This window comes from Engystomops pustulosus, chromosome 4 (assembly GCF_040894005.1).
Source record: "Engystomops pustulosus chromosome 4, aEngPut4.maternal, whole genome shotgun sequence".
Taxonomy (NCBI): Eukaryota; Metazoa; Chordata; class Amphibia; order Anura; family Leptodactylidae; genus Engystomops; species Engystomops pustulosus.
The window spans coordinates 227,284,313-227,296,325 of NC_092414.1; the positions used below are offsets into that span (position 1 = coordinate 227,284,313).

The window sequence follows — 12,013 nt, forward strand, 5'->3', positions numbered from 1 at the left end:
GCCTCATCCAGAGTCCCGGCGCACGTGTCCTGCGACTGAAGGAGAGTAACGCTGAGCATCACGAGCCCCTGCTGCCTGCCGGACATCGGGAACTGAGTCCTCTGTGCACCGGAGCTGTTCTGTCACCGCGGCTGATCTTGAGTGATTACCGCTGGGGAAGTTAAAGGGGGGTAGAGATTGTTACCGAAGCTAGGTTAATTGGCTCATCTCCCAGGGAATAGTGACTGTGCTTTAAAGTGCCTAAGTTCCTATTTCTGGCCAGCGCCCATAGCAACGGACATTGTGTAACCCCTCAGACTTCACTAGGCTAGCCCAATCATGTCAGTCCAAGACGAAGAAACGGAACCAGGGCAATTCCCGTCCCCCGGTCCCTCCTCAGGGTATCAGAGCATGTTAAACCCGCCAGAAAGCCCCTTCAGCCCTGCTGCAGCCAGTGTCCCCGGGACTCCCACCATGATGCCTCTGACTATGCCCTACTATCTGGGGGCCCCACTACGAAGGAGAATTACACACTCTCTCTAAATTTAGAGCCAAGCTGTTAGCTACCTTTGCCCTGCATCCGCTCACAGAAGAACAGAAAGTGGTCATTTTAACCGGGCAATTAAAGGGACCCGCTCTCCGGGAAGTCAAGTCTGGGCCCCGAGAACAGCGCCAGAATGTGGTCCAAATTCTCAATAGGCTGTGCAACACCTTTGAAAAATGTACTGCGTCAGAAAAGAAGCAAAAGTTCTTCGGAGAAAGACTCAGAGACTTTGCCCTCTCCCTACTGGAGACATGGAAGGCCATAACCCGCCTTGATCTCAAAGAGGCTGAAAACTCTGATCAAACCCTGCGGGAACAATTCAATAATGGACTTTTTGATAGACATCAAAGATGTCAACTACAGATGCTGTCTCTTCAACATGCCCAGGCCTCTTATCCAGAGTTCAAAGAGATTGCCATTGACATACAAGGGGAACGACTGCCCGCTGGACCGCAGAAAGATTCTGAATCCGTGGATATGGAGTCTACGGAAGTTGCTGTCCTAGCAGAACAGATCACCACCCTGGCGGACACCATGATTAAAATACTCGACCGACTGTCCCAGTTGGAAGTAACCATCTCCTCCAAAATGAGGAAACCACCAGAGGACTCTTTATGGCCAGTGACTCTCCGTGACTCCCCATCCAAACATCGCCCAAGGGAGGCAAAGTCTTTAAACACCTGGAGTCAGAAAGAACCCCGTCAGCGGTGCAGCTACTGCCGTAAATACGGGCATGAAGAGAATGGATGTCGTCGGTTAAATGACAAACCCTTGGAGCTACGGGACGACCTCCAAGGGAAGAACCTTTAGGTCCCCGAGATGCCAACTGGATGCCCAAGTTTGTGGGGAGTCACCCCATGGTTCATGTAACCATCAAAGGAGTAACCCTACCGGCCTTAATTGATACCGGCTCTGAAGTGACCACCCTTCGAAGTGCTACCTTCGAGAGATGCCGAAGAGGAGCATCCTTGACGCAGCCTCCCCAACATTATTGCTACCAATGGAAAACCGTACCCATCCGCGGCTATTGGGAGCCCGCACTAACCATTGGAGACACTGAGTTAACCAGGCAGGGCGTTGTGGTGACACAAGTGCCTGAAGACGGTAACTTCTCCCTGATACTGGGTACCAACATCCTCCGCAACTGCTACCCTGAAGTGCTGAAGTCTCTCCACAACTCTCTACCAACAGTTCACAGCAGAGACGGAAGGCAATTCAGGAGACTATGCAGGTCCTAGCGGCGCAACAGAAGTTTGCTGGCCCTAATGGAGAAATCTGCAGAGCCCGGATCAAGGATCCACAACCTGTCCGCCTTCAACCTGGGACTGAGAAGTTAGCATGGTGCCGAGCCTGCATGGCCGTTCAAGGTCAAGACTACCAGGCTATGGTAGAACCACCAGCTGATGAAGACCTGCCCATTCTAGCCGCCAGGAGCCTAGTCACTGTATCCAGAGGACAAGTACCCATCAGACTGCTAAACGTGAGCATCCACCCTGAAGACTTAGTGGAAACCTCTCTGTCTGCCTCTCAACAGCTGGAGGTGATGCAAATTGCTGAGGGTGAGCCTGCCGAGCAATCCTGGTGGCTTGAGCTCAACATTGGAGATGACGATATTACTCCTGCAGACCAAGTACAAGGTGTCCTGAATGTCGTCATGAAGCACCACCCGGCCTTCAGCAAATACCCGCTGGATTTTGGGCAGACTACCCTGATTCAACATACCATCCCTACTGGCTTTCATCCTCCTATCAAAGAGAGGTACCAGCCCATACCTCCAGCCCATTACCAAGAGATGAAGACAGCCAATGTTATCCAGGAGAGTCGCAGCCCATGGGCTGCCCCGCTGGTCCTTGTGAAAAAGAAGGATGGAACCCTTCAATTCTGTGTTGACTATAGGAAGATCAACAATATCACCCACAAGGATGCCTATCCGCTGCCTCAAATCGAGGAATCCCTCGCAGCCCTACTTCTCTACCCTGGATTTGACCAGTGGCTACTGGCAAGTGGCCATGCGCCAGAAGATAGGGAGAAGACGGCTTTCACCACCCCAATGGGCCTGTTCAAGTTCAACAACATGCCTTTCAGCCTATGCAATGCCCCAGGCACGTTTCAGCGGTTAATGGAGAGATGTTTGGGTCATCGGAACTTTGCGACTGTCCTACTGTACTTGGATGATATCATCATCTACTCTAAGACCTATGAAGAGCATCTCCAACATCTGGCTGAAGTCTTCCAAATCTTGACCCAGCATGGGTTGAAGGTAAAGCCCTAGCGTAAAGTACCTTGGACATGTGGTGAGTGCTGATGGAATTGAGCCAGACCCAGATAAAATTGCAGCTGTCCATAACTGGCCTACCCCATCTACTATCTCGGATATCAAGAGCTTCTTGGGATTTGCCAGCTACTACAGGCGATTTTTCCTGAAGTTTGCCCAGTTAGCAGCCCCTCTGCAAGAACTCTTAAGGGGACTGCCAAAAGAGGGCCAATGATCCTGAGCAGCCATTGAATGGACAACAGAACGAGAAGCAGCCTTCCAAATGCTGAAGCAAAGACTAACTGAGCCTCTGGTGTTAGGATACCCAGATTACAATCTGCCCTTCATACTCTACACCGATGCCAGCAAGCAGGGATTAGGAGCTATACTATCCCAGCTTCAGAATGGAACCGAAAGGGTCATAGCCTACGCCAGCCATTCCCTTCAAGAACTGGAACAGAATGACCAGAATTAGAGCTCATTCAAGTTGGAGTTTCTGGCATTAGTCTGGGCTGTGACCTAAAAGTTCAACCCCTTGCCGCATCTGAACACTGCCCGGCTTGGAGCCCTGGAGCCGCGATGGGCTTCCAGGTTAGCAAACTTCAACTTCACTATCAAGTACCGGGTTGGCAAGACCATCGACAATACTGATGCTCTTTCCCGACTCGCTGACCAGTGGGAGGGACCCTCTACGGATGCTCACTGGGAAGATGTGGAGATGCCAGCGTTCTATGCCCGGTTTGTCTGCCAAGAGGCCCAGAGAGTCTACTCCTTACCCTCAGAAGCAGTACCAGCTACCCCACCAGAAGAGGCTGCACCACCGGCTGAGAAAGACCTCTGGATGAGCCTGCAGGCTGATAGCCGCGCCATAGGAGAAATGATGGACTATCTCTCTAGTGGGCGAGTGCCTGAACGGATTCGATGGAGGAGGGCCGATGGAGAATTGTCCCAACTGTGGTGCCAGAGGAAGACTCTGAGTATGCATCAGGGCCTGCTGAAAAGGAGAACTCTGGATCCTATGACCGGCTGTACCAGATTGTGATTCCCCAGAGGAATGCCAAGATAGTGCTGGATATGTACCATGACTAGTCCAGACACTTTGGCACTCAGAAGACTGAAGCTACCCTCCGGAAGCGCTTCTACTGGGTGAACATGAAGGCAGACACCGAGACCTGGTGCCGGGAATGCCCAGGCTGCGCCATTGCTCGAGGAGAGCGACACAATCAAAGGGCCCCTCTACATCCCATTGTGAGCCAATGGCCTCTGGAGATCCTGGCTCTGGATCACGTGAAGTTGGAGCCCAGCAGATCCGGTCACACTTATGCCCTGACAATAATCGACCACTACACCAAGTTTGTGGTCACAGTACCAGTCAGAGACTTGTCCGCCAGGATCACCGCAGCGGCCCTGTGGAAGAGCTTCATTCTCCCTTATGGCTGTCCGGATAAAATCCTTATAGACCAGGGAACTGCATTTGAGTCGCAAGTGTTCCAGGAACTGTGTACTCTCTACGGCTGCAAGAAGCTGAGGACCTCAACTTACCATCCTCAGGGCAATGGGCTCTGTGAGAAAATGAACCAGACTCTCATCAACATGCTGAGAACCCTGACCCCTTCGAAAAGGGTTGATTGGCCGAAGTTACTACCGGAGCTAGTTTATCTGTACAATAATACCACCCATTGCTCCACAGGATACACTCCCTACTACTTGATGTTTGGGAGACATGGCCATCTCCCTGCTGATATGGCCTTGGACATGGAAAACCCGATTCCCAATCTTTACTCCCTCAGACTGATTGGGTTCAGGAGCATCAGAGGCGTCTGGGGGATGCCAGAGATATTGTGGATCTTCGGGTGGAAGAAGCCCGAGACAAACAAAAGAGAGACTTTGACCGCAATGCCTGTGCTGAGCCCCTTACCCCCGGAGAACGAGTGTGGCTTAAAAACAACCATCCCACCATCCCATCCTTACTCCAGCGAGAGTTACTCCAGAGAGGTCTCCATCCCCGCCACAGTCTCCAGTGCTGCTGCCTGTGGAGGAGGACCCTGTCCCCGAACCTTTTTCCCCCCTCGTCTCTGAGGAGCCTGTGATCCTTACTGCAGTGCCTGATTCCGGAGATGACGACGAAGAAATGGTAATTTTCTCTCAACAGGAACTCGGGAGATCTCAGCGAGAGATAAAGGGGAAACCTCCTGCGTATCTGCAGGAGTACCAGCTGTCCCAACACAAAGGTCGAAAGCCAAAGGCCATCTGCTTTGCTGATCCTGAGGTACTCACTGCTACTGACTGCAACTCTGATACAGAGTAATCCCTACGGGCTGTAGCCCTTTCCAGGTACTATGTATATATTGTAAATATGTACCATTTTCCTGCTATTCCCAGTTGGGCTGAGCGCCCATATACCTTATAGAGCCAGAGAATTTCCTGGGACTCTTTCCCCTATTTATCATAGAGTCAAGAGACTCTCCTTGAACTGCTCACTATTGTTATATGCTATGTTAGAATCAACCTCTGCTGACGCAGAGCCCCATCTCCATGAAGAATTCTGTCCCTCCACATCTAGAGGAGATCCTTTGTTCATTTGCACTTTTCCCCACATCAAGGCCTGTGCCCAGAAGATGGACTTTGTCTTAGAGCCTTCTGAGAGACTTTTAGCCAACGGCCATAGAGGAAAAGTTTCTAATGACTTCATTTTTGCACTTAGTGGGGCACATTTACTTACCCGGCCCATTCGCGATCCAGCGGCGCGTTCTCTGCACAGGATTCGGGTCCGGCTGGGATTTAAGATGGTAGTTCCTCCGCCGTCCACCAGGTGGCGCTGCAGCGCCGAAAATAATCTTAACGCCCCGGAATGCACCATCCCATAGAAGGTGAAGGTGAGCGCTCCCCAAGCGACACATTTTCGGTTTTTAAATGCGGCGGTTTTTCCGAATACGTCGGGTTTTCGTTCGGCCACGCCCCCCCGATTTCTGTCGCGCGCATGCCGGCCCCGATGCGCCACAATCCGATCGCGTGCGCCAAAAACCCGGGGCAATTCATGTACAAGCGGCGCAAATCGGAAATATTCGGGTAACACGTCGGGAAAACGCGAATCGGGCCCTTAGTAAATGACCCCCAATGTCTTCCTTTGCAGAAATGGACATTCTGTTTGCAATTTCTATGTTTTTTTCTCTACAGGAAAAGAGACATTCTTGCTATTACTACTGTGATACCAGTAAAGTTTCATGTAACGTTTGTAATGTTAAGCCATTTACCCATTGGGCTGTTTAAAGCCAATGTGTGTTAACATGTTTGCACAACTGTCAATGCCATTTTGTCAGTAAGTTTGCACATAACCATTTTATAGGCTTTGCAGGATTGTAGCGAGACTGTGTTGGACCGTCTTTGTATTTAAATCCTGATCGCAGGCTTACGCCTAGAACCCGAGCTCGGTACTTGTGTGGCTTCTGTAAACTGCGGGTCCTTAGGGGACAGGGGGTGTTCATCCAGTAGCACCTAGATGTCATACACTCAGGGTAAGACCGTCAGACGACAGGTAAAAGTGTACTGTATGTATTGCACGTACTTAATTGTATTACTATTTGTCGCTAAGGAAGAGGAGTTTTTGAACAAATATTCAGGCCTTGGTGCAAGGAGTGGATTACAGGACATGACACCACACCTTTCCCTACTATACAGTTGGTTCAAGGGCGTTAGGCCCTGGTGGGGGATGTTGCATACCTAATCCTTTAATGTTTGACACTGTTGTCTTGGAATCCATGCAGCACAGATAGAGGAGTCTCTGGTCACTCCTTGCACTTTGTGGATAAATATATCAGGGAATTGTATCAGTTATGGCTAAAGTAGGAAGCTCTTCCTGCTCTACAGCATGTTGCCTGCAGATAGGACACTATGTATAATGTGCTCAGCTCCTCCTACTCTATAACATACTGCCTGTAGATAGGACACTATATACAATCTGCTTGGCCCCTCCTGCTCTATAACATGCTGCCTGCAGATAGGACACTATGTACAATCTGCTCAGCTCCTCCTACTCTATAACATACTGCCTGTAGATAGGACACTATATACAATTTGCTTGGCCCCTCCTGCTCTATAACATGCTGCCTGCAGATAGGACACTATGTACAATCTGCTTGGCCCCTCCTGCTCTATAACATGCTGCCTGCAGATAGGACACTATGTACAATCTGCTTGGCCCCTCCTGCTCTATAACATATAATCCAGTAGAATAAAACCTCTTTTGTGACTGGAGCTCAAAAACGAAAACGACGATCCATGCACGTTTCCTACTTATTTGTGCACCAAACACAAGGGATCACTTTCAGGGATAAGTCACCATTCAGACCAGAAACCGTCTAGTCCCAGTCTCCTCCACTCACTGTATATAAGAGACATATCCAGACATAGTGTAGACAGTTTCAAACTTTTAAAACTTTTATTTCCAGTTCTACTCAAATATGTAGATAAAAAATGCGCATATCACAAATAACTCCACGAGGACGCCAATCCTTGCCCGATCCAGGGTTTCGCCTCTGTGCTTCTTCCGGGGCATCTTATATACAGTGAGTAGAGGAGACTGGGACTAGACGGTTTCTGGTCTGAATGGTGACTTATCCCTGATCGTTTTCGTTTTTGAGCTCCAGTCACAAAAGAGTTTTTATTCTACTGGATTATTGAATAGTGGATGTTTGCTGGATCCATCTAGGACCGTTAAGGACAGCTCATAAGAGAGAAGGTGCAGCACCACTCAATTTTTGTTGCTCTATAACATGCTGCCTGCAGATAGGACACTTTGTACAATCTACTTTGCCTGGGTCGTGGTTTCCCTGTGCTCCTTACCTTGTGCCAGGCCCCATCATTGATTCTTCGACCTCCATTTATAGTCACTTTTGCAAACTGGTTGTGAATCTGGATTTCAGGGCGACCATTTCGAAGTCCTAAGAGAAACCACTCTCTACCACCTGCTGTGTCCCCAAAAATCAGCACACCCTCGGGGTCATAGGTGCGAACCTCAAAGGCAGAGAATGGTCTGCAAGAAGAAGGAAAGAAAGTGTCATCTCTTGATATCCATCAGGGTGGGCGCTATGGGTAGGCAAAGTGGGCATTTCAGAGGAGAATCTCTTGTTTCAAATGAATTTAGAATCGTGTTTCTAGGTGCCAGGGATCCGGAGATATTCAGGTTTAAAGTGAGGATTTCATGTGCGATTTTTACATCTAAAAATCACTCCAGGTGGCATTTTAACAGTTAATGGGGCAGATCTACTTACCCGGTCCATTCGCGATCCAGCGGCGCGTTCTCTGCGGTGGATTCGGGTCTTCCGGCGATTTACTAAGGCAGTTCCTCCGACGTCCACCAGATGTTTCTATTGCGCTGAATGCACCGGACTTCACCAAGCCGGGCTGAGTGAAGGTAAGCGCGTGTCCCGCGACACTTTTTTTAAATGTGGCGGTTTTTCCAAATCCATTGGGTTTTCGTAACGGCCACGCCCCCGATTTCCGTTGCGTGCATGCCGGCGCCGATGTGCCACAATCCGATCGCGTGCGCCAAAATCCGGGGGCAATTCAGGAATAATCGGAAATATTCGGGTAACACGTCGGGAAAACGCAAATCGGGCCCTTAGTAAATGACCCCCAATATCTCCGTTTTCCTGACACTTAGAAACAAATTTAGATTCATATAAAAGAGGAGACTCTTCTTTAATAGGAAACAAGAAGTGAGGTTCTATGTGTCACAGAGCCAGAGATACAGCCCCCTGAAATGTAAGCACCCCACTCCAGATTCTTAGCCATCAGGCTGCAGGGAGAATTTGCTGCACCTCACAGATGATGGAAATATTCACTTTTATATGTTACTACATTGTGATAAAAAAATAATATCAACTAATATTCAGGTTTTTAACCGTCTCCTATCCAGAACTATCTAAGAACACACTTTCTCTCTTATTGCCTTTTATTTCGTGATACGATGAACATTCGATCCTCTTCACCTACATATTAACACCGCGACCCAGAACATGTCCATAAAGTTATATGTAACACCAAAAACACACACATGTTCCAGAATATACACATCTAAAAGTGACTGACTTATTATCTCATTAGCTTCTGGTCATTTACTAAGGGACCGAATCGCGTTTTTACGCGTTATCCGAATTTTTCCAATTTGCGCCGATTTTCCCTGAATTGCCCCGGTATTTTGGCTCACGTGATCGGATTGTGGCGCATCGGCGCTGGCATGCACGCGACGGAAATCGGGGGGCGTGGCCATACGAAAACCCGACGGATTCGGAAAAAATGCAGATTTAAAAAAAAAAAAGTGTCGCTTGACATGCGCTTACCTGCACCCAGGATAGGATAGTGAACTCCGACGTCCTTCAGCACAGCAGCGACACCTGGTGGACGTCGGAGGAACTACCTTAGTGAATCCAAGCAGAACCCGATTCTCCGCAGAGAACGTGCCGCTGGATCGCGAATGGACCGGGTAAGTAAATCTGCCCCATAATTATTATTTGGGTCACCATTGAGTAAGGAACATACAGTGATAAATCTGTGTGACGCTCAGTGCAATTTCCTGCAAAAATAGTGGACCCTGTGGATGTAACGTTCCCTTTGCTGCATGTTTTGGTGAATATACGTATGGGCTCTGTATGATCTCCTCACATCTTACTATTTTAGGAAAGTAGATTTTCTTTATATAAGTGTCTGGATTTGTACAGATTTTAGAGGAAGTTTTGAATTTTCATGCAATTTTTGCATTTTATTGCCGTTTGCTGCAAAGTTGCATGAAGGTGGTCGTGTGTATGAATTTTAAAGTTATTCTTGTTTACATGGAGATTTCTGGAAAAAATAGGAGCTTTTTATGTTAGGATTGGGTAACACAAAAGACAGGGGATAGTGTGCCCTGAGCTTGCCCCAACCCCTGTCCCTTCCTATTGCCCCCCCACGCTAAACTGTGGGGCGACTACTTGAAGACTCGGAATACACTGGATAAGTGTGGGAAGGGAAACACAAACAGACTGACAAACATAAAACACAAAAGAATAGTAAACTAGCCGGAGTCACAACGAGAGGGAACGTCAATAGCAAAATCAATAGGCAAAGAGTCAATGTCAAAAACGAGCCGAGGTCACAACGATACAGATACAGAGCAAGTCAAACCTAATGCTGAGAGCGAGTGGAGAAGGGATTTCAAACACTGGCACAGGTGACTAGTGAAGCTGCAATTTATGCAGCCAGAACTCCACCTACAGAACCTGATAGGAGCTGGACAGCTTCTGGGAATTAACCCCTCATGGTGCAGAACAACCAGGCACCAAGCAGAGGTAGCACAAGTCCCAGCAGTTCCGAACACAACTCCTAGACAGCGCGAGATCTTAGCAGCCGCTGCCCAGGACGAGAGGTGGAGTTTGCGCGGATACGCGCCGGGGTTCGGAGAACGCTGCTGGCACCACCAGAAGAACCAGAAGTCCCAGCATTTTCCCTAGCGAACCTGACAGTACCCCCCCCCCCTTGACGGGGGGCCTTCGGACCCCTAGATCTTAAAGATGGCTTCTGAGGGTAGGCCTGATGGAATAACCTGAGTAACCGCGGAGCATGAACATCTCTAGCCGGAACCCAAGACCTATCCTCAGGACCAAAACCTTTCCAATGGACCAGGTACTGGAGAGAGTTACCTACCCATCTGGAATTCACCACCTTTTCCACCTCAAATTCCAGATTCCCCTCTACAATAGATGGAGAAGGAGGGTCAGGAAGAGGCAAAACGGGCTCAACATAGCGCTTCAGAAGACTCTTATGGAAGGTGTTATGGACCCGCCACCCTGCTGGAAGTGTAATCTTGAAGGAAACCGGGTTAACAATATGAGTAACAACAAATGGACCCACAAACCTGGGCGCAAACTTCAAAGAGGGGACCTTCAATTTAAGGTTTGTGGATAACCACACTTTATCCCCCACCACAAACGTATCAGAGTTAGTGCGCCTTCTTTCAGTTTGTTGGACCATAGAATTTTGTGCCCTCTGAATATTCTCCTGAACTTGTGACCAGAGCGAGCGCAACTTGGATGTAATAGCTTCTGCCCGAAGAATATTAGAGACAGGCACAGATGAAAAAGAGAAACGAGGATGAAAACCATAATTGCAGAAAAACGGAGAAACCTGAGTGGAGGAACTACAGTGATTATTAATAGCAAATTCTGCCAACGGAAGGAATTTCACCCACTGGTCCTGACTGTCCGAGACAAAGAGTCGCAGATATTGAATCATCTCCTGATTCATTCTCTCGGACTGACCATTAGACTCAGGGTGAAACGCCGACGAGAACGACAAATTAACTTCCAGTCTAGAACAAAATGCTCGCCAAAATTTGGAAACAAATTGTACGCCCCTATCTGACACAATATCATCTGGTATACCATGGAGGCGTACAATATTCTGTATAAACAATTCAGCTAATTCTTCAGCTGAAGGTAACTTTTTTAATGGAACAAAGTGTCCCATTTTAGAGAAACGGTCCACTACCACCCAAATCACTGTACAGCCTTGAGATGCTGGCAGATCAGTGACAAAATCCATAGACACTTTAGACCATGGCCTGGTGGGAACTGGAAGCGGAAGAAGAGGCCCCTCAGGACGTCTCCTGGGAGTCTTTCCTCGCGCACAGACCTGACAGGCTTGGACAAATGCGTGCACATCTTTAGTCATGTGAGGCCACCAGTAACTTCTCTTTAAGAGATCCAAGGTACTCCGCATTCCCGGATGACCTGCCAATACCGAGCAATGCGTCTCCTCCAACACTCTTAAATGACAAGAAAGAGGAACAAATAATTTGCCTTCCGGAAGGTCTTTAGGTGCAGATCTTTGTCCTGCTAAAATTTGAGAGGAGAGGTGGGAGGAGACACCTGCCAGCACAACCCCTGGAGACAAAATATTACTGTCCGTAGCCTCTGGAAGCTCAGGAGTCCCGAAGCTACGGGACAAGGCATCAGCCTTCACATTTTTTGACCCAGGTCGGTAGGTGACCACAAAATTAAAGCGAGAGAAAAACAAGGCCCACCTAGCCTGACGTGAGTTCAAGCGCTTAGCAGTATCCAAATATACTAAGTTCTTATGATCCGTGAGTACAGTTATAGGATGAAGAGCTCCCTCCAAAAAGTGCCGCCAGACTTCAAATGCCCACTTAATGGCAAGGAGCTCTCGATTACCAATATCATAATTCCTCTCACAAGAAGAAA

At 48.5% G+C, this 12,013-nt stretch overlaps 1 protein-coding gene across 2 annotated transcripts in view; it reads right to left on the bottom strand.

Moving 5' to 3' along the window:
• Window positions 1-12,013, bottom strand: part of LOC140128413 (sex hormone-binding globulin-like) — a 120,047-nt gene that overhangs the window by 55,921 nt on the left and 52,113 nt on the right. For both annotated transcript variants that reach the window (XM_072150118.1, XM_072150117.1), the window contains exon 3: window positions 7,620-7,809. In XM_072150118.1, the coding sequence (XP_072006219.1) occupies window positions 7,620-7,809 (190 nt within the window). The remainder of the gene's footprint in view (window positions 1-7,619; window positions 7,810-12,013) is intronic.